Raw genomic sequence first — 23,286 nt, forward strand, 5'->3', positions numbered from 1 at the left:
GAGTGTTGAGGAGTGGTTGGGCGGGGGGGGGGGGGGCGGGCAGGCCAAGGCTTTCACTGGGTTCCCAGGTTCATCCCAGAGTGAGAAATCATCACCCAGGAAGGCAGGGGATTTTCAAGAAAACTTGGCAACAGGGAAGGCAGGTGGATGGGCTTAGTTCAAACTAGGAGTTCTGGTGTGAAGGGAGGGAGCGTGCTGCGGGGAGAGACTCAAAACTGCTCAAGACCAGCCTGAGCGAACCGCACGACTCCCATAGCGAGCCTGGCCTGCGGAGAAGGAAGAGGGCTCCGCTCTGTCTCGTCCAGCCAAGACGGACTTGGAAGCAGCTTCCCTCAGCCCATTCTACTCTCACTGCTAGCAGAAGCTCCAGATCCCTGACTTCTGTCAAGACAGTGCCAAGTGGCTGAACCAAAGGAAGTTGCTATAAAATCTAATTGGGATCCAGAGACACCCAATCTCCAGGTTAGACAGCACTCCACTCCCATGTAACCACTAGAAGCACCCTGAAGTCTAGAAAAACCCAGGGGACCTGAAATTCATATCCCGGTGTTATTTAACCTACGCCTCTGGGAGGGCAACTTCGAGTCATTCTTAGACTGAATAGGGAGTTTTAAAACTAATCTTCTTTTATTTAAATCTATAATTATTTTAAATGGATCATTTCAATGAGATGTTATGAGGTAGAGGAGTGAGTATAAAAAACCGAAATGTGGACTGACTGATTTTCAAGTAGATTTGCTCTCCCAGCTTTACATATGCAGTATACTTACACTTCATTTACCTTGTACATTCTCCCACGTGTTTCCACCAAGTTGGCGTAACTACTACCCATTAGATTTACTAGGGGGAAGAGAAGGGAACTTTGCCTTTTCCCCCTCCCAAATACAGTGACTAAAGAATAGAACTCTACCACGAACATTTCGTTTCTAAAATGGATGCCAAAGGTAGAAGAGATTTTGAGAGAAAAAAACAGATGCATAATTTCTACAGTTTTGTAAAGCCAAACAAAATCTGCAGGGGGAAAAAAAAAAGCTCCCAACAGCAAGAAAACCTCAGGGAAACAAAAAAGAATGACTGTAATTTATAGTAATTGAACTCTTGCTTAACCTTCCTCCCAATACCTGCCGATTCTGTGGACTCGCCAGCTGTCACTCCTCCCTTTCAGAAACATGACATTGATCTGTCTAGCAGAGACCCGTTATTAGAATTCTGAGGTCTGCTTAACGGGGCTACTCAGCTCCAAGTCACCAATTCTTGACTCCTCCTCTCCCCCTGAAATCCTCGGTGTGGTAAATAGCTAAGAACACATTTTGGAGATTCTGTGAGTGTAACATAAGCCACCAAGGCTGGGCTTGGAGGTACGATCACATCTGGGCTCTGCCTTGTCTACACCCCAGAGGGAAAATAAGCATGATCAACTCAGAACAGCATCTGGGGTAACATCAGTGCCCTCCGCAGGCTGCGTATTTGCAAGTAGGCATGAACCGCAGCAGCCCGAAGCATGGCGGCAGCTGTGCCATGCAGCCAGGCCGTCTCCCACCTCTCCCTGTACCCTTCTTTCCCACCAGCCTGCTGCTTGCTGCCTCGAGGTCAGGAGAAATCCCAGCCAAAGGTCCAAAGCAGCTCTGCATGTGAGACAGAGAGGGGAGGGGGAGACTGAGAGAAACAAGAAAGATTGACCATCTAGTCTGTTTTAGTGACTTTGAGAGGAAAGGTCACGAGGGTCGGTGTTTTTGAGAAAAAGAACTATGACAATTTTTCCCTTTTCTGTGAAAACACACTCCCATGCTTCGTTGCGCTGCTGAACTGAGCTGGTGGTGACCTAAGACAAAATGCGAGGAGGTGGTTTCGGCTTCCTCTAAATTCTAACATGGCTGCAGTCGCCAGACAGACCTTGACTCGGATGCTGCTGCTACTGCTGCTGGGAATCCGACCACAAAGACGTCTCCGCACCCCGCTCCCCTCCACCCCTGCCTGCAGACCACATTATCCCCACCTCCCCTCTGCGCTCCTGATGGCTAATTCAGAGAGTGGAAGAGACCCCAACATCTCACTCCTGTGTCTCTGCCTTCAGGCCCTTGGAGTATGGGCTGGCTTCTAGGTCTGCTCTGTGATTCCTAAAAAGGAACTTTTCTACAGCGTTTGGGCTGAGCTAGGCTGCCATCAGGGCAGGTGGGCGAATGAGCTGGTGCTCCCAAATGCTCAAGTGAATTGGATGTTCATAGACAAAACATCCAGATGCTTTTTCACCATTCAACTTTTGACCAATTGATTGGATGCTTTGGTGTCAAGAAGACAAAAACTCAAGTCAAAAAGTTCATCAGAACAGGAGATTGGTGGGCAGTGGAAGGCCATATGAACAGTAGGAAGCATTGCATGTGACCAGCAATGGAAATCGGAATTCTCAGGACGTTCTGCATTGCTCGGAGTTGACCAGAGCAAAGCTACGGCCGAAAGAATGGCTCTTATTAAGGTGACATTATTCCTCTTATCTGGCTTTGCCGCTGCCAGGAAGTGGCTAGCAGCATTCGCCAGTGCTGCACAGCATGCACACGGTCTGAATTAAGACGCTGTCTAATCTCAGCCAGTATTAATTTTGACATGAAAAATGGGACCAATTCTTTGGACGTGATTCCCATCACCACTGTGCACGTTAACCTATCACCTCGCGATGTTTCTCAAAACCTGTCCATTTTCCTTTCCCCCTTTCCTTTCTTTTTTCTTTTTGGAGAGGTTTTGCTATCCCCACCTCCCCTCTGCGCTCCCGATGGGTAATTCAGAGACTGGAAGAGACCCCAGCATCTCACTCATGTGTCCCTGCCTTCAGGCCCTTGGAGTGTGGGCTGTCTTCTAGGTCTGCGCGTGTGCTTGCCAGAAAGACAGAGACAAACAGAAAGCGAGAAATCATCCCCCGGGGGGGATGGCCACACCGCAATCCCTTCTCCTCTCAGGATCTTGGGCCCCCACGCCCACGCACCTGGCGTGAGTTTAACCCACCAGGTCCGGGTCTCCAGCCGCGGTTGACTACATGGGAGTCCAGTGACATAGCCATTACGCTAACTGCTGGTCCCATTGTGCTTTTTTTCTTTTTAAGAGAGGACAAAATCCTCAAGTACTTCACTTATTCTGACATTGAAAATGCACAATCTCCTCAAGTGGGCTTCTTTTGAACCTTGGGCTTCGCAGACCCCTTGATCTGATTTGTCTAATTTTTTTATTCCTTCCAAACTACAACCATTGTAAAATAAAGCATCTCACAGTCAGAGGATCCTAAGCCAGGGTGCTCCTCCACAGCTGTGTCTTTCCACGCTGACTGCCGGCTCCCTAATAGTGCTCCGAGTGGAAGGGGGGGAACTGCTTCCAACATGTTTTCAAATGTTCCTCCCTGAGACTCGGCCCATTAAAACCAGCAAGGTCGCTATTCCTCCATCTTTCTCGCAGGCAGAATCACCATGCATGGAGACAGGGAAAAAATTCATATTCTGACCTGGCTCACAGGGGAGATGAGGTCACTCCGGGAAAGACGGTATCGCTGTCTCCCTGCAGCGGTGCCTCACAATTTCAGGACCACTACCACTTTCCCACAGGACTCTGCAGATTTGCGTTCTGCTTGCTAACCTACTTACTAAGCTTGTGAAGTAGGCTGCTTTTACTCGCAGAGGTCTAAAATTCACCTACCAGGAAGCCCTATTTCCCACTGTTGCTCTCAGCTGTCCCGTAATCATCACCAGAATTGGAAGTGTCTCTAAACAGCATGACAATTGAGCAATGGGAATAAGATACCCAAGAAAATCAGGAGATTTGGGGAAGCTGCCACCTAGCATGGCTCTTGGGGTAGGGTGGGGGACAATGCCCACGGCCCTGGCCATGTTCGGGCGGGGACATCACTCCCAGGGCAGGCACTGGGCGGTGCAGCTGCACGACTGTTCAGCTGCACGACACGAGGTGAGCGGTCAAACCACCCCTTCTGTGGGGGGTAACTGCTCGGGGCTCTCAGAGTGCCTGGTCTTCACACTGCATGACAAGAGCGAGTCCTAAAGCCAAGGAGGGAGGGAGCGGAGGCGCAAGAGGATGCACCTGTTTTTCTTTCCTCTCTGCCCCCTCCGTCCGTGTGGCCCTGTAGGTAACCTGGACAGGGTTTACCACTCTTATTAACACTCGTTCCCAGGGGCTGGGCTCTTTCTAGCTGTGAGATCGCATGTAGGTTCTTTCTAAATGAATGCTGGCAGCCCCAGTCTCGGCCACCTTTGGGAGTTGTAGCAACCCAACGGGTGCCTCAGCCTCAGTGCCTAAATTTGGAGTGGGGACAAAGCCAGGCAGTAAGAAGGGGAAACGGGCCCTTCCTTTATTCCCACTTGAGCTGAGCCTGGCCTTTCAGCATCTGGTACTCCAGCTCCTCCCCACCCCCCAGATCTCTGCTCACTGGAACAGCAGCCTCAGGCCTGTTGGGTCCTGTCCCTCCCCTTAGCTCCAAGGCCTTTGAATGTCCATTGGAACCAGGCATCTGCCTTACCACCTGACTTTAAAGAAAAACAGCATTTTCAACAACAGGGTGTATGACCACTTGAAACCCTCTACGGCTTTTGAAGCCCGCAGAGCACAGCCAAGCCAGGCCGGCTAAAATGACACCTTGCCCAGGGAGAGGAGGGGGCGGCCAGCACCCAGCAGGTTGATCAGTGTTGCCCCAGGTCCTTCACAGCTCGGTGGTGTCTGGACTGCGGGGAGGGGCTCTGCCCGCTCCATGGGCATCTGTCATTGGGAGGTGACAGCTGCTTTGCACTCTGTACCCAGGGGCTCATGTCTCTTCCAGAAGTCCCCGTCCTCCCCCCACCACAAGGCTCTCCGTAAAAACCCAAATGCATCTTGTTCTTTCATCAGAAGTAAAGTGCTGTCAGGAAAATGGCGAGGCTGGTTTTCACTCCTGGCAGTGACCCTCCTCCACCCCTTTCCTCCCGTTCATTTGCTAACGTGGTCCCTTCTCTGCCTGAAATCAGGTCTTTCCGATGGATTTTAGCTCAGCTCGAAGCAGAGTTCCAAGCAGAATCCTAGTCTGGGAAGGGCAGGGAGCGAGCGGGCAAGGTGCCCCCTGAGTGCACATGGCTGGGATGGGAGCCACGCAGCTCCCAGCTCCCAGTGCACGGTCCACACACTTGGGGCTGATTCTCCGGACTAGAGGCTAGGCCTAAGCCTAGCTTAGCTAGGCTAAGGAACTAGAGGGAGCTGCAATATTTAGGGGAGGTAGAGGCTCCGGGTCTCGGAGGGTAAGACCCATGGCTATCCGTGCTCAGAGAGAAGGCAGGACGGTGCTGAGGACCACGGCCACCGTGCTGCACTGGAGAGCGGTGACTTATTGACACGGAAAGGTCCCCTCCGAGCTCGGTGTGATTTTACTGACCGGGGAACGTCCCCTCTGAGCTCAGTGTGATTTTACTGACCGGGGGGTGTCCCTGCTGAGCTCAGTGTGACCCACTGGCCAGGGACGTCCGCTCCCAGTGAGCGTGACCGGCGTGGTGGCCGGTGCCTCCTGCGTGCCCTGCCCTGCGGCACTTGGGGCCTTTGTGAAGATTCGGCTGGTCTGGGACAGTGGCACTCTACCTGTTAGTAGCACACGTTTCTGAAAAGAACACTTCAGGTGCTTATTGAGGAAAAAAAAAGTACAAGAACAGGACTAATTTCGAGCCCTCCACTAGAGCCCGGGCAGTGTGCGAGCACGTACCGTGGGGACACTCGTGACACCTGCCCTAGCCTCCTTTTACATTCAGAGTGAGGGTGACAGGAGGACTTTCAGAGGTCGCTCGGAGAGGCCCCTGCAAGGTCCTGGGAACGGGCTGGCCTCGGGCTACACGGCTTCCAGGATGGGCAGCCTGGGCACTCCAGCCTCCCTCTCACACCCCACCCTCCCTGCTGTCCCCCCATGGCACTGTCCTCCTGCACGGCGCTCGGCCTCTCACTCAGCTGGCCTGGGTCACAGCCTCAGGTCGGGACACCGGAGACTGTCACTGCGGCCCGCAGGTGCCTGCAAGGCACCTGCCACACTGGGGGACGTGCCCAGTCCCCCCAGGACACTGGTATTAAAAATATGACCGACGCCTTTGGGACCTCTTTATTAAAATGCAAATGTCCCTTAAGAGTAGCCCCTAAGCCTCTGCTGGCTCACGGGATTAGCTGAGCGGAACAGGCCACCTGCCACGGGGATGGGACAGAGGGGACAGGAGGCCAGAGGGGATGGGAGGCCTGATGGGCAGGTGACCGCTCGCTCTCCCCCACCATCCACGCAGGCCCACACCTGCCGCGGTCAGGCTGGCGGCTCTGGTGGGTGGGATGTGGCGGCCGCCCTGGAGCTCTTGCGAAAGGTAAGTTAGAGATGGAAGCCTGGAAGTTAGAAGGTGTGTCTTCTTCCCAGAGTAGGAATGAGCTACGGCATCTGAGTACAGAAAGAGTCCACACCAGGAGCCAGGAGAAAGGGGCCCCAAACTCAGGAGCTGAGATGGAGGGGAAGCCATGCAGCTGAGATGGAAGGCAGCCCGGGATCCCGAAGGCAGCCTAGAGTGGAGATGGAGGTACCCTGGCTTGCAGGCCCTCCGGCTGCGCACCGCCAACCCGACTGAGATCAAAGGAGGGCAGCCCACCCAGGGGTTCACCTTCCTGGGACTGGGCAGCGCGTGGGAAGAGCAGGGGTGGAGGCCACGGCTAGGGCAGGCCGGCCCGGGCAGGGCCCCTGGGAAGCGAGCTGCCCAGGCATGGCTGCCCCCGGGCACTGCAAAAGCTCCACCTATAGTTCTGGAAAGTTGGGGTGAGGAGGGCAGGATGTGGCACCTGCCAGGTGTCTACGGCTGTCCTGACCCGGGCCCTCTGGTTTCTAGGGGCTGTCAGCGCTCACGGTCCTTCCGTGTAAGCTCCACCTGGTGCTCACTGGGTCGAGAACTCCAGGAGCTCTCCGGGACTGTCTGTGCGTCCCTGTCCCCTCTGGCTGCTGTCCCCTGTTGTCACCAGGCGGAGGCCGCCCCCGTGGCCGATTTCCGGGGTTGGCTTGCCTGGAAGCCCTCCAGGGGCAGCAGCCATGTCTTGACCTTTGTCTTCTCAGGGGCAGGGCACATGCCAGGCACTGGGCATGCGCACTGTGGGCATGCGCACTGTGAGGACGGATTCGTAATGAAAACGCCTGAAAGGGGTGCTCGCCGACCAGCCAAGGGGGCGACCTCCGACGGGTGTGGCGGCTGCTGCAGACCTGCACGCTCAGAGCCGCTGCTGAGGGATTGAACGCACAGAGCTGTTTCCAGTGCCGGGCCACATCCTGGTGAGGGAGGCTGGCTGCATTGTACAGGGACGGGCCGGACATACCAACGCGGGGGCTAACCTCGACTGCCCAACAGCCAAAAACGCGGGGGACCAGTCTGGGACAGCAGTTCTCGCTTTGGGACCCCTTCCTCGACCAGGCATTTTACACTTGGTCTCCATTCAGCTTTCCCAACAGCTCTTCCTTCCTGAACCCCTACTTTCAGCGACGCCTACATGTCACCCAAAGGCTTGTGGCACGTTTTGCCCGTGGCTACTAGAACAGCAGTGGTTTTTCCCCTCTCTGGGCCCTAGTAAGCCATTCTGCTAGGTCTCAAAGCAATGCACACCGAGCTGGAATCAATCAGCAACACGTCTCTAACTCTTGGCGCTTGGGAGGAGTGTAAGCTTTGCCCCAGTGGGGAGAGACTCAACCCCGAGAAGGAGCGGGACAGGGCCAGCCTCGGACACTACTCCGCCTGCGGTTGTGCTCGTAAGAAAGGACAAAACTTGGGAGAAGGGGTCCTGTTGTGACAACAGGCAGGATTTTAAATTTTGTTTTCACTTGTGCTGAGGAGGTGGGCACAGGACAGAGAGGGGCAGTTGAGAGACTATTCTCCCCCCTAACACCAACAAGTGGAAGGTCTGCTTTGAGGGTCCACATCTGGCTATGAGCTTTGCTCAGGGGCAGACAGGAGGCGCGAGAGAATTGCATGCAGAGCACAGAGGGACCGACCTGTCCCTCGTCCTCGCCTGCTTACCCTCCCCTTTTCTCTGGCCCTCATCCTTCCTTGCTAGATGAAACTGTCTTCTTTCTCTAGTGAAAACACCCCAGGAGAATCAAACTTGCTTTTGGGGGGTGAGGGGAAGGAAGGAAGAAAAACAAAAAGGAAACAAAGGCTATGTGGGGTCTGGCTGGCGCCCAGACCTTGAGGACACCAGCCGGCAAAATCTAAGGATTTCCTCCACATCTGCGCCGCGTACTTCACGCGCTGAGTGCTTGCTTGGGGAGTTGGGGCTGACTGTGTTTTGTTCTGGGTAATTATTAAATCAAAGGACTCATGAAGATGAGATTTTTTAAAGGACGAAAAGGCCCACTGTGTGCCAGATTCTTAAACAAAACAAACAAGGCCAGTAAGTGGGGTAAGGCCTGTGAAAACACAGGAAATCAGGTAGAGCCTCGAAAAAGGCAAACAGAAACGCCACGGTCCTGGTAGGGTCAGGAAACACTCAGGAAGAAGACGGGCCCCAGGGCCCAGCGCACCATGGTGACCCAGCCCAGCACGTGTGGCCAGCCTCACATCCCTGCACTCCCTGGTGGCTCCCGGAAGCAGAGGGGCCCTCCTGGGGCAGTAAGCTGGGGAGGGTGAGGCCACCTGGACTTCTGCCCCTCAGCTGTGGCTGCTCCTCCTGGGCAGCTCTGCACCCCGGCCTGCGGTGACCAGTCCTGCCACCGACAGGAAGACTGGACGTGCCTGGGGGGCAGGGACCCCATTTGCGCTTTCTTGTCTCTCAAAACCTTAAAGAACTGGCTAAGAAAATGGATGCTAACTTCTGAGTGGCTCACAAAGACCCTGGGATTTGAAAGGTTCTCTTCTTTCACCGCAGTGAAAGGACTGAACGGGTCAGAGGCCCACGGAAAGACAGTGGGGAACTGAGCAACGTCTGAGGACCCAGCACGGTGCGCGTAAGTGCAAGCCCACGTGCTCCTCACGCTAATACCCTCTTTACACGCGTCGGTCCATGGGAGCAGAGAACGGAGGGGGTCAGGAGGGTAAAAGCACAGCAGGTAAGGGCAGGCGTGAGGGCTGCCTGTACCACTGTAACCCATTTCTCAGATTTCCCGCACGTCATGCGGGCTCAGTGAGAAAGCACCCCCTGGGAGACAGCCATGCCACAGTCCCTTTTCTTCCCTCTCTCCCTCCTCTCAGGGTTCTGGGCACACATACGCGTGGGCCTGCTCAAGTCTGGGACTCGAACCTCACGGTTGGCGCTGTGGGACAGCTATCTTTACCGCCGTATCATAGGCTAGCCCTATAATGTCATTTTAAGAGTAAATACAACTTCTAGAAGGAAGAGGGCCAGGCAAGTATGGGGCGTGAGTTCTGAGTCCTGAGGGCAGTGGCCGTGGGCGAGTTCTGGCAGCATGCGGTCCCCTCTGGGGGAAGGGCTTGCGTGCCAGGGGGACACTGGGACAGAAACTTAGAAAAGGGATAGACCAAAGAGCCTGCCTCCCCAAAGCACAGAATGACAGGATAGGTGTTAAACTAACCCCAGGGACCCAAGACAAGACGAAACCCCAACCAAAGACACAGCACAGTGTGGGGCCCTCCTCGGCAGGCCCTGCACTTCTTCTCGAGTCCTCTGTGAGCCCGGTCCTGCAGCCAGCTCAGCCATTTCGAGAACTCTGCTGACCTCTGGTGGGAGCGTGGCTCTACTGGCCCAGGGAAGGTGTGGGAGCAGGTGGCCCAGGGGCCTTGCACATCTGACTATGCCCACCGCGGTGCTGTGGTAGCCTGTCCTCTGCTGGCTGTCCCGGGCTGGCCCTCAGCCAGGGCTGTCCCTCAGTGTGTGTGTGTGGGGGGGGGGAGGCTGCGAATAGCCCAAGAAAATCTTTTAAGAATCCCCAGAACACTCGGGCTGGGGCGGAGTGCTATAACGAAGTCAGGGAGTAGGGAAACAAGTTAGTAAATAGTGTGGGGGACATTTGTCTTAGGTTGATTTTTAAAGGTCTAGCTCATACGACTTTTTAGCTTTAGAAGAGTGCGGGGAGAGAATGCGTGTGAGCCTGGGGTCATGCAGGGGAGGCAGACAGTCCCACTGGAAGGCGGGTGTCCCTTGGGTAGATGCCATGTGGCCCCTTCTCTCTGAGGACCAGACCCTTGCTTATCCAGCGGCAGCAGGAAGAGGACGGCTAAGGTTCCTGCTGCGGGGCCGAGGGATTTGGTCCCAGACACTGTCTGATCCATCGTCCGCTCAACCGGGCATAAACACGCCAGAGTGACCTCAAGTCCATGGGCCCTGAGACCACGAGTGGGGTCCTGGCTTTAGACAGGGAAGACACAGGGCAGACAAGAAGGCCTGCTGTGTGCTGTTAGTTCATAGCGCTGGGGCCAGAGAGGTGCTAAGGAGGGGGAAAATTAGACCTGGCCTGAGTCTCGAGGACTCTGAGGAACCTAATGATGCTCTTGTCAGTGACAAAGTAATGACATCACTGGTGGCTGGTGCCTTGTCTAGAAAATGGCTCTGAGCGCACACTGCAAATTCTGTCCCACATCCCCCTGCATCTTCTCGTATTATTGCAAATACTAACTCAGGAAGGCTCCCTGGGTTTCCTGGGTGGAAACTGAATCTCTGCTTACTCCTGGATCTCATTTCTAGCCCTTGATTGGAGTGGGAAAGAACCCTGTGAAGATTCTTCCAGTGATGGGTACCCGGAATGGATCAATGATTTGCCAAAGCGCAAAAGCCCTAAAATTGACTTCCTATACAATCTTCCATTTTGGGAAAAGATACTTTAAATGTCTGTGGATGGGGCAGGGTGGCTTAGCTCCTCCATTTCAACTTTCTACAAGAGATACGGAAGGTTTAAAGTGGGAAGGACCAGCCTCTCATTTTTCAGATGAGGAAAATGGGACCCAGGAGATAAGAGATTTGCCCTGGGTCTCAGAACCAGACACTAAGGGCCACGAACCCGGAGGTTGTCCCCGGAGTGTGTTTTCCTGAGCAAGAAAAAGTCCACAGAGCCACTTTAAAGGGACAGGATTTGTCCTGAGACCCCCGGCTCAACCGAAACCTTTACAAATACCCCAGACCTGGGGGCGGGGCTGCGTCCTGGGAAGGAGGATAGGGAGGGGATGGAAGTTCTGCCTTGGGCCGCGAGGCTCTCAATTGTAAGAGCGGAGCGCCATCTGCCAGCCACCCAGAGCAGCCTGGCTGGCTCATCTTTCTCCTTCCCAGATGCGAAGTCAGTGTTCTCTTGCTTTTCCTAGTAAAGGGAGGGGCGAGGGGAGGTACTTTCTGCTCAGAAAACTCTCCATATAAAAATCCCAACGAGGGGAGGTACTTTCTGCTCAGAAAACTCTGGATATAAAAATCCTATGTATATGAGAACGTTTTTATGTATCTTATAAGAGAGAAAGAGGAAAACAGAAAGGAGTAAGAAAGAAATTAGGGAATCCCTCAGGAAGGTGATTTCTGCTCCCTGGTTTCTGAGCTAAGCAAAGTTGCGAAGAGTACAGGACAAGCCCCCTTTTCCAGTGGAGGCCGGCCTGCTGGGGCTCCTCCTGATGCCCTTCCTCCAGCAGGACAGGCTCCCCACTTTGAGCCTACCTGAACGTCTGAAGTCAGACCTGGCTCTGGAGAGTCAAGGTGGCAGGATCAGGGGAAAACGGAGGGAGAGACAGAGGGATGGTGGGTGCAGCCTCCACTCCAAGTGGGCTTCGGTCTTGCCAAGGGAGCAGACTGCTCCGTCTACAGCTGCCCTTATGCAAGCTCCACCTGTGCAGTCCCACTGAGGCCTTTCCTTCCTTATCCGTACAGCTGCACACGGGGACGCCCGTGGTTTTCTCTTCAACAACCATCAAACTCGAGTTGCCTTGCCCACACCAGGACCCCAGGAACCCTCGGCAGAACCACGGCCACGTGGAACCCTGTCGGCACTCGGAAGAATAAGACGTTTGCTTTTTCTGGACGTCACTTGGCAAGTGCGTGGAGCCCTACAATAAAGTGCTTGAACCAATCGGACCCAGGAATGAGAAGTGCTCCCCCCCACACACACACCTCTAAGCCAGCGCTCTCCACTGACCACTCAAAGTTGGGGCTCCTCTGCCCACCTCCTCCATCAGGTCATACCCTCTTCTTCCCCAGGGCACTGTGGGAAGCCAGCAGGGAGCTGTCAGGGTAAATTCACAAAAGCCAAACAGCCCTGGGTCAGGGCTCCCTGAGTGCACTCCCACTTCATCCAGAAAGAACTGCTCCCTAGAGCAAAGCTCCAGAGGCTCTCACTTGGAAAGAGGAGCCTTCCTCCCAGTGTCCTGGGCATTTGTTTCGCAAAACAAAATGATCCAATGAGGCTCCCTTTTAGCAGCTAAAAAGAAAGAAGGAAATCACACCAGTGCTTAATTATAAATAGCTACTGGCAATCCTACCTAAAAAAATTTTCCCCTAATGTCCCGCATTTGTTTTGGGGTAGTGCCCTGAGTCTTCTGAGCATTTCCTTGGAAAGGTGTTGCACTTGGTCCCAGGCAAAATGCCAAGATCAACGTTCAGAAAGTTTGCCTTGGGTAATTTCTAGGATTCAGTGGTAAGGAAGTATTTTACTGAGGAATACTTTGCTCAGCAGAAAGTCGGACATACGCCACTAATATTCAGATAAATTTTGATTCCCAGTGATATTTTAAACTTTACCTGTCTGGAACATAACTTACCAAACTACCAATCCATTTCTACACCACACCATAAAGGAACCCTAATAGCAAACTCTAAGTATTTAAATACAGGTGCATGCCTGGAGTGAAGTGGTTATTATCTTTTTTAAAAAAAAAGTTTTGGCCATAGGATGCATGCAGTTGCTGGAGAGAGACAGAGAGGGAAAGGGAAAGTGAGAAATCAGCTCCCAAGGGGGATGGCCACGCCACAGTTCCTGAATCCCTTACGTCTGGTATATTTTCCAAGCCACTAGGTCTGGGACTTAAACCATGTGGTTGGCCATGTGGAACCCAGCTGCCTTAAGCCACCCTACCACCCGGCTGCCAACTTATATGTATGTATGCATGTACTGATTGATTGATTGTCTGGCCTTTGCAATGAACCCAGAGGCCACACATTTCAAACTCTAAAGCAAACAAAACACAAAGCCAACTTTGTTTTAAAAATTAGGTCCCTGATGGATCTGTACTGCCTCTGAACTCGATTGAAAGACCGAGTAGGGGCAAAAATACTGGGTGGTCGGGAAATCATGACGTATTAAAGCCTAATATAAACATTTTAGACTCAACATGTAATGAAGCAGCAATGAAGCCCCCTTTGATAATGGTTACTTGGAAGAGAGGTTGGGGAAACCAACCTGTTTAAAAGTAAACCCACAATTTAAAGCTATGATTATTTCAGGAAAATCTGCCCTAGAATGAGGGTGGGTGTGTCAAGAGTGGCATCAGAGGCCAGTGTGACACTTGGTCAGGAAACATGCTCACTGGTTACTTCCGGTGGCACAGCCCCATGTGCCTTCCAGACTTGGGTCACCTGTCCCCAGACAGAACAGGCGTTTAGAGGTGCTCCTCCCGCCGCACTCCCCTGCAGCACCCAAGGTTACAGGTCACCTCCATGCAACAGGCTGCTCCCTGAGGGCCTGGGACTAGGAGACCCAACAAACAGGGCCCACATGCTCGTGCTGGTGTGTGCATGTGACCGACTCAAGGCTCAGTGAATGGGCCCCGTCACCGAAGCTGACACGCTATCAGCAGCCATTGGGCGCTGGCCCCATCCTGGCACCCTTCTTTACGATGCAGTGACGCCATTTAGTGCTCGGCAGACTGGGCACGTTCCAAGTCTGCAGCAGACAGGCCTAAGGGACGCCCAAGTGGGACATGTGATCAGTTTAAGGTTAAGCTGTCAGCTACGATTTGGCCCAGCCCATTGATTAGCTGAGGGACTGTTACACCAATTCATTATTTACTTCTCCGAAATAATTCCCTTTCCTATTCTAGTTAGGGTCATCTAGGTCACGTTTTTCTCTGAAATTTCTAGATATTACTTCTACCCAAGAATGTAGGTCACCAAAGTTAGCATAAGCATTCCTGACTGGTTATGAGTAACTTCAGTGCACAAACCTTTCTCTGAGGATAACTTTTTTCGTTTTTTACAAAAAGGTGTGCAGTTATGAGATACAAGATCTCTAACATGCCCATAATTTGATATTGAAATTGAGAAGGCAGTAGCTATCAGCCAAGGGGGCCATTTAGCAATGACTGCAGAGTTCGGGTTGTCATACGCGTGCATGCGTGTGACGGTGTGTGTGTTACTGGCGTGTATAGGTCAGGGATGCTGAGATGAACGTGGTACACAGCATAGCCCTTGTAACAAAACTGAGCAGCTTGAAATGCTTCTCTGTTAGAGCCCCCCAGGTGTTCCTAAAATCCCAGCACACAGTTAACAGGGAGAAGTCACTGCATAGAAATGAAAAGGCTGGGGGGGCTGTTGAAATGCGGACCTGTCCTGGGGCTGGGGGCGAGTGTGAGGAGGGCCCCTCCCCCACCTGTGCTGGACCCTCCTGTCCCCTTCGCTGTCCCCTTGATGAGGTCCCTCTCTTCTCCCTTTACTGGCTCACCATCTAGTGGCCACCGGGAATATCAGCTCACCTTCACCATCTCTGAACCTTTCTAGGGCCAGTCATTAAAAACTCCTGTGGGGGTGGGGCAGAGGGGCCCCTGAATGGGCCTGAGTCTGTCTCTGTTTGTTAAGCATCTCCTACATCTGGGAGAGCTCATAGCAGCTCTGAGAAATGAAGGTGGACATGAAATGCAGGGGCTGGTTACAAAGAAAATCTTTAAAAAGTCTTTTTGGGGCTGGCAGGTGGCATGGGGTTGAGGGCGCTGGACTCCCACATGGCCGACTGCGGTTTGAGTCCTGGACCTGGTGCTTGCCTTCTCATTCTCTCTCTCTCTCTCTCGCTCTCTCACTCTGTCCCTCTCTGGTCAAATAAAAATAAAGTTAAATAAAACAATTCTTTAGAAAAAAGTCTTTTTAGAAGAGAAACTCACTTCCGCTTAAACCCTGTGGACACTTAGCATTGCCATTTGTGACCACAGAGCAATCATGGTGTCTTCAAAAGGATGGGTCCCAGCGGTCCCAGTTAAGGACCTGTATGTGTCCTGGGTAACAGCAAACATTCTCGACAGGTTTTGTGTCTGTTTTGTTTTTCAACGGGCCCAGCTGGAGGAACTGAGGCCCGGATGTGCAGGCCCCACGGGGTAGGGGGTTTGGATAGGCGCACCAAGGCCAGGCTGCCCTCGCTCATCACAAGGCCTCGCTGTCATTTTTGTGTGTCATCTTTAGTATTATTCTTTCTTTTCTTTTCTCTTTTTTCCTCAAAAATCTTATAGCTTTAAACCTACCTGAATGCCGGTTCCCTGTAAAAATAGCTTTGTGGTAATCTGCACATTAGCAATCAGTTTGATGAAAGGCGAGATCGCTCCTCAGGAAAGAGGAGAGAGGTAGAGTGATGGTGGGGCCTCGGAGTGGCGGGGACGAGCCCACCCGGAGCAGATCTGCTGCCTGAGTTCACGAGCGCCGACAGTCGGGTGACACCGAGCGTGTGAACGCATGGCTGTGGCACTCTCAGCAGGTACAAGAGATTTTCCCTTCCCACTATCAACTCATTAAGGAGATTTCAAATACTCTGTCCCACACACTACTGTCAGAGCCTTGACTGACTCATAGTAAATTTGAGACCGGGTAACAATTTCCAGTAACGTCGTACCTCTCTCCTCGCCCCAAATTGAATCATTGAAAAGCATTTAGTGAGATCCAATGCTCAAGTTCTGTGGGCAGAACTCCACGAGTCACAGTCCTCATGAACTCTCCCGACCTTGCCCAGATTGCGCTGCAAAGCAGTCGGGGATTTCACCTCTCAGTGAGCACAACAGAGGCGTACGCCTTCGCTTTCCAGAGCTGTCAGATCAGCTGCCTGCCAGGGGGCCGCCATCCAGCCCCCGGCGCCCGGGGAAGGTGATCAAGTTCATTCTAACTGGAAGCCGGGCCTCGCCCGTGCTGCCTGTCAGACACCAAAGCGTGTCTCGAGACCACAGAGCGCGCGAGGAACCGCGATACGGAAAAGACAGACTTGTTTTATGTCGTCCCTACCTTTTCCTTGGCGGTGTCCCCATCTTCGGTTCCCACCGGCCGGCTTACTTCATCTTCTGGCTGTTGGGAAGGAACTAAAGACATGATTTTTGTGCATGTGTAGTAACCATGGAACGCGCAGGGCCTAGGACGCCGCCGCAGCACTGCACCGATTTACAGATAGGAGCTAACGGAAGGAGGGCGGGGCAGAGGGCAGGTGCACTTGTCCAGGACCACTGCAGCGTGGGGTCCCCTCATCTTTCTCCCTAAGTGAGGTCACACATTCGTAACTGTAGCAAGCTGGCCCTCAGTTACTGCCTGCCTCGTCCCTAATTCACAAATGTGCAAAGAGTGTACCCTGAAATGCAAGGACCGAGGGACAGAATGGGTGTCCAGTACTTTTAAAACTCGTAAGTGAACAGTCTCATGAGAACTTCAGGGAAAACAAAAACAAAACCAAAAACGTCACTTAGAGCAGGCAGAAAAAAGGTCCAGGAAACACAGTAAAGTTCTAAAAGAAACAGTTAACTTTTGGGGGGACACTTGCATGGGCCAGCCACTGGGATGAGACGATTCTCTAGTCTTCTTCAGATTTCTCAGACATGACTTCACCGCCAGTATCTGGCCCTCTTCTTAGGGAAACCAAAAAAGTACCATGCCTTGTCGTGATTCTGTTAGGGCAGCCCTCCTGCCCTTCCCCAGTGGCCTGGTGGCCTGGTGGCCTGGGCTTCCCATTGGTGCTTCTAGACTGTCCTAAGGCTGGCTAGGACTTGTGGATTCTTAGCAGAACTTCCTCTAAGAGGCTCAGGCCCATTTTTTTCTTACTCCCTAAAGGGAGTATGACCTTCTGCCCAGGGTGACCACAGGCCAGAGCAGGGATCTGATAGGAACAAAGGCCCCATTCAGTGGAATCCAGTGGCATCTGTAAAGGTGGGTATTGGGACCAGAGTCTGAGTCTCTTACTTGGTGGTCAGGGCAGGGAACACCAGAGGTGGACATGGTTCATTACACCAGCCAAGGCTCTTAGTCTCCTCTGTTTAGACTGGAACATGGTGGGCACCTCGTCACCTCAACCAGTCCTGTCCTGTTTGAAAATCGCTATTCTTGAGAAATGTGATTCTGAACTAGGCGAATGCATGTTCGCTTCGTTAGGGACACTGGGAGGGGCAAGGCAGGTTTGGAAAGAACTCCAAATTTGTCACAGGAAAAGGAAAGCAAGACATTTAGAAACCAACTTTCATTCATTATCTATGAATCTCAGGAAAGTTGCTCTATCTACAGGATTTAAAGAGCCACAGTTGGGCTAAGGTGGAGGAGTAGGTTTTATTTGGAGGGGAAATTTGACTCTAAAGAGAAGGGAATGCTGGCATTGGGAATCTCAGACCTAGTTAATTAGTCTACCTTCTCTATAAGGAAATGTACTTTTTGTTTAATACCAGCCTTCATGCATAAAAGTGAAACGTGATATTTAAGGTCACATACTTAGTCCTGCTAAATGGGAATTAGTCCTGGAACTATTTAGTAAAGTAATACCTTAAAAAAAAAAATCACTGCGTCTGGCGTGTGGTATGGTGGTTAAGGGTGCTGGACTCTCATGGCCTACTGAGGTTCGAGTCCTAGACCTGGTGGCTTGCTTTCTTGTTTTTAATTTTTTCTCTCTCTCTCTCTCTGTACATATTAAAATAAATAAATAAATAAATAAATAAATAAATAAAGTTAAAGTAAAATAATTTCTTTTTTTTTTTTGGAGAGATTTTCGCTATAGGGTGCGTGTGCTAACCCAACGAGAACGCACGCACACGTGCCTGGCGTGAGTTCTAAGCCACCGGATCCAGGACACGAACCGTGGTCGACTATGTGGGAGTCCAGCGACATAGCCATTATGCTAACTGCTGGTCCCAAAGTAAAATAATTTTTAAAAATCACTTTGAAGAATAATTGGAAAGAGTTACCTGACTAGGATCAGCAGATCCAGAGCAGGATTCTAAACGCTCTTTTTCTTAATTTCTTTCTTTCTTTTTTTTCTTTTGTGTGGGGGGAAGGTTTTTGCTATAGGGCATGTGCTCTACCCAGAAAGACAGAGAGAGGCAGAGAGACTGAAAGCGAGAAATCACCCCCCAAGGGGATGGCCATGCGGCAATCCCTTCTCCTCCATTCTCCTCTCAGGATCTTGGGCACGCACGCAACGCGCCCGGCGTGAGTTTAAGCCACCGGGTCTGGGACTCAAACGGCAGTCAACTACATGGAAGTCCAGTGACATAGCCACTATGCTATCTGCTGGTCCCTAATCGAAACACTCTTAATAGTACAAATACAGGGAAACCATTCGTAAAAGCAACTGCACTATCTTCTTCTTCTTCTTTTTTTTGAAGTGTAAACCTAAACGAGAGGGAAATCTTTAGACCCTACAGAAAGAAAGAAAAGAAAAAAAGACTTTACAGAAAACCTGCATTTAAGAAAAAGAAAGAGTGAGTCCTACAGAGACTGCGCCATGTCACGGTACTGGCAGATAAGTTAAAGCAAATGTGAAAATCAAATGTCACCTCGGCAGTGACAGGAGTTTCAGAAATGGGGGTGGCTCACATCTCATGTACACTCCATGGACATTTATAACAAGGGCCCTGTCAGGGTTTGGCTGTAATTCAGAGAGCTGCAGATTGCTAGGCACCTGTCATGTGACAAGGGATTTTAAGAGCCTACAGTATACTTGCAATAATCATGCTTTACATTTAAATAGTAAATTTTATACCTTATCACCAGTTTGGGGTAAGCATTAGCTTATCTGCATTAGAAGCTTTAGATCTTTCACTTACCTTGTAGTCTTTCAGCAAAAGTCCCTGATATTTAATCTCTGAGATTTGGGTTTCTTTGCTCATGAAATGGGGTCCTATCGTGTTTTTATTGCCCACAGCTATTTTACCTATCTATCTAGCTAGCTAGCTATTTATTTATTTTGGAGAGGTTTTTGCTATAGGGTGCATGCTCTTGCCAGAAAGACAGAGAGAGAGACAAAGAGACAGAAAGTGAGAAATCACCCCCCAGTGAGGATGGCCACACCACAATCCCTTTTCCTCCATTCTCCTCTCGGGATCTTGGGCACGCACATACACATGCCTGGCGCGATTTTAAGCCACAGGGTCTGGGGCTCGAACCACGGTCAATTACATGGGAGTCCAGCAACATAGCCATTACGCCATCTGCTCATCCTGCCCACAGCTATTTCAAAGGACGGATGTGACTAGATGAAAGACTTCCAAAAATGTAAAATAAAATGAAAATGTGTTACGATTATTAGTGATTACTAATAATACTGAGAGAAGTGAGAGTTTCCTTTTCAAGTCACAAGGGGATTGACAGGAAGGAGATGCACCCCAGCTGTCTTGGGTTCATGCCAGTTTTCTATGGTAGATACCATGGGCAAGTTTAAAACATGAACCTTCCCTTATAGATTTTTTTTTTTCCCCAAAGAACTCTATGGGAAAATGGACTTTAAAAGGCAGGGCAAATTCCAGCCTTTGAATACCATGAATACCACTAGGAGACAGAGAATGGAAAATAGTAAGTCTCTTTTAACTCTAAAATTTGGTAGCCTGATAAACTGGGCCCTTCCCCCTGTACCAAATAGCACTGTGGAGGCCTTTTTTTGGGGGGTGGGTGGGGAGTCTATCTTAAAAAAAGGGGGGAAATAAAAAAAGAAAAGGCACTTCAGCAAGATGAGATGCACTGCATTCCAGTTGACTGAGTAGCACAAATAAATTACTATGATTCACTGTAATCCATGACCGGATGGCTACTATCGTGAAATACAACATTTGCACAATTTAAATAAATGCAACAGATACCAATTTTTAAAAGATCTAGTAGCCCCTGTAATTTTTAAACAAGGAGTAAATCACACCTAAATTAGGTTCCAAAAAAAAAAATGTTTAAGCCACCGAAATGATTTAAAATAATCTAGTTCTAGGTAGTGCCGAGTAAGAACAAGTCTTCAACTCTAAATATTCTAGAATTTTCATCATGTTATTGATTTTTCTCTCTCTCTCTTTTCACCTATCTGCCTTTCCTTTTACAATTTCATGTAGTACGGTTATGCTGTTTTAGGCAATAAAAACAAGAGAGGATATACACATAAACGTATTTTTAAAGCAACAGATGAATCTACATATTACAGATTAGAAACCGTATCAAAGGACAGCCATTTGGTCTGCATGTTCAGTGGTGGGAATATACAGATATCTTGTTTTATGCGTTGGGACTTATTAGTAAGAAGTCTTGTCCTCAATATGGGTAAGTCCTCACACTTCCCCCTCTGCCTCCCGCTATGGCCTCTCTGGCCTAGATAGATTGCTACTTCAGCAAAATGACCTGGTTGGAGGGCGTGGCCTGGCTTGACAGATAAGTGGCGCTGCTCCAGTTCTGGCCAGCTTAGGCCCAGGCTCAGGGCCCAAGGTTTCTCATCCCCATTTCTAGACTATTGCTGCATCCAAATGTGCTTCACTGCCGACACCCAAGGAGCAAAGCCAGGACAGTGGACGGCGACCCCAGCAAGTTTCCTTATGTTAAGTTTTCTCGCTGGAGACAAAACGGAGGTGACAAGTGAAACTGCTAATGTTCTGAAGACCTGAGGTGCCAAGACTGCATCATCTACAGTATGAGCTTCTGGTCCTTCTCTCTGTGCACTTGACTGGCCCCATCCCTGGGGAAAGAATAAATCAAGTCAAGGTGCCAAGGGGTCCTCTGAGCGACCCACTAGGAACGCTCTGCCAGGCAACAAGGGCCCCAGCATGGGAGGGCCACCACAAGCTTGCCAGTCAGGGGCCAAGGGTCACTTGGGTCTCCTGTCTGCACCAAGCTGTGTGTCACCTCCCCAAGCCCAAGTCACAGGCTTGTTTCTCAGCGTGCTGCCTGGAACACGGAAATGGGTCTGTTAGGGCAAAATCCATTGTCTGCAAAGGGAACCAGTGCATTTCAATGTGAGATTCTGCAACTTTAGTATAGTTGGGACATTCGAAATTTACAGCTACCTCCCTTTTGTATGTTTTGGGTGAGCAATGTTACCATTCCCCTGGGCACACATAAATACAACAGCTATCACATTTAAAGCTGTGATTCATGGGAGACACTTCACAGCAGCATACAGCCATGTCAATAATGTCATTAATAAAAACTGTCACACTATAAAAGAGTTAACAAATGTAGCACAGCTATAAACTTGTGGTCTTGAAATCCCTTGGCAGAGCTTAGAGAGTGAAATGAAGACGACAGAGCTTCACTTCTGAAATTTTCATTTAAGCCACAGACTCAGACCTTTGCTGATTCCTGCTTTTATGAACTGTGGCAAGAAAAAGTTAATATTCCAGATTTGCGATAAGAAATTTTGGAACGAGGGGGACTGAGAAGGGCCAGGGGAGGACCTGGTGGTGGGGAGAGAGTCTCGTGGGAGAAAGGAGCTTCTGAAATGAGAAGGAAGTCAGAGAGCGGGCACAAGGTGGAGGGAGATGGCACAGCAGGGCAGGCAGAGGGCCACGGAGACACCCCTGGTTAGAATATCATTACTTTAACTTTAATCACAAGATCTTTTTTTTTTTTTTTTTTTTTTGGTATTTAAAGCCAGTTTGCAGAAGACCTTACCTTTGAACCTCTTTGCCTCCAGATAACGCTGCTTGAAAAAAATTCACAAACATTTACACAGTTCACAAGTCATATTCACAGTTACCATACTTTGTCCATACACCTAAAATACACTCAGAGCAGTTTTGGGAATTTTTTATTTTAATTGCATTTCCAACACAAAGACAACATTCCACCCCACACATAATCCCCATCGTTTTAAACCAAGCCCCTCCTCCTGTACTCTGTAAAAGCGTGAATGATTGGCTTACCTTAGGCTATTTGCTAGAAAAAAATGATTTCATATTTTTTAAACATAGCCACACCCACTCCCTTGGATCCAGCCCCAAATGGTTCTGATCCAGACGCCCACAGCAGGTTAAGCGTTCCCCCTCCGCTTCCCATTCACCCATCGGTGTGCTGTGATGTGTGCGTCCCCGACCCCCAGATACCTGTGTCTGGGTTTTCAACAGTAAAGGCAAGAGGATTTGGCGAGCGAATGAGAAGTGAGGAAACGCTCAGCGCAAAGGGGAAGAGAGGAAGACGTGTAGGAGAAAGGTTACAGAGGCCAGCGGAAAGCGGCCCCTCTCCCCAGGCCAGGCCCAGCATATTACCCAGGGTGCCCCGCCACCTCTCTCTGCGCGGGCGTCGCGGCTCACTGCAGAGTGACAGCGCACAGGTACCACCTCGGTGCGGTCGCGGAAAGTTTCTGCCCGCGCCATGGTGCAAATCACAAGACAGCCAGTTCCCGAGAACGAGTACACCATCGGAGGGTGATTCGGGGACCCTGGGGGCGGGAACTGGGAGACGCTTGAGCATGACACGCACAGGCGGACACGGAATATGGACACCAACACACCAACGACAAGCTGTCTGAGTCCAAGCGGCCGAGCCAGGCAGGCGGGGCCACGCCTTCCCCAGTGACTCCAACCCACGCGGGCCGAGCAGCCCAGCCAGCGGAGCCCCGGCCTCCAGGCAGTTCCTGGCTCACCTGAGGCCCCCACCCGTCCAGCTGGCGCTGGCCTGTCTGGCTGTAAACGACCCTCAGTGTCCTTCGCACCACTTTTCTCCCTGGAGGGCACATACTTCGCCACCAGAACCCGCCCGAGCACCCGTCCCACTCCCGGGGCAAAGTTAGGGTCCCTCCCTGGGACTTTCCAGCAGGTTCTGCCCGCCTTTGACCAGACACCGTCCTCCCACTGCCAAGCCCCTAGCCCCCGCCACCGCCGCAGCCCCAGCCCCCACCCCGCCCGGCCCGGTACCTAGAAGCAGCAGGCGGTGCGTGCACATGTAGCCCAGCTTCTCGCCCTGCAGCTGCTTGTCGATGAGCCTGCTGCGTTTTCTCTCGGCGCGCTTCTGGGCACGCTTCTCCAGGGCTTCCTTGCGCATCTGCCTGCGCTTCTCCGCCAGAGGCACCTTCTTGACCTTGGGGGAGCGCGGGGCTTTGGGCTGGGGACTCTCAGATCGACCCAGGCAGCCTCCGAAAGCTTGGATGAGGAAGTTGCGGAGTAAGTTGCGCCGGGGCTTGCGGCGGCGGCGGCTCCGGCGGCTGCGGAACCA

The 23,286-nt window shown here is 51.3% G+C and overlaps 2 protein-coding genes across 2 annotated transcripts in view; both read right to left on the reverse strand.

Moving 5' to 3' along the window:
* Nucleotides 1-23,286, reverse strand: part of LOC102489563 (guanine nucleotide-binding protein G(s) subunit alpha isoforms XLas) — a 54,334-nt gene that overhangs the window by 29,135 nt on the left and 1,913 nt on the right. Inside the window, exon 2 of the mRNA XM_014582059.2 lies at nucleotides 22,989-23,286. Coding sequence (XP_014437545.1) covers nucleotides 22,989-23,286 — 298 coding nt within the window. The remainder of the gene's footprint in view (nucleotides 1-22,988) is intronic.
* The window catches only part of LOC102501321 (neuroendocrine secretory protein 55), a 55,461-nt gene that overhangs the window by 13,916 nt on the left and 18,259 nt on the right, over nucleotides 1-23,286 (reverse strand). The gene's annotated exons all lie outside the window — the stretch shown is intronic.

This window comes from Tupaia chinensis, unplaced genomic scaffold, assembly GCF_000334495.1.
Source record: "Tupaia chinensis unplaced genomic scaffold, TupChi_1.0 Scaffold000066_1, whole genome shotgun sequence".
NCBI classification, from domain to species: domain Eukaryota; kingdom Metazoa; phylum Chordata; class Mammalia; order Scandentia; family Tupaiidae; genus Tupaia; species Tupaia belangeri.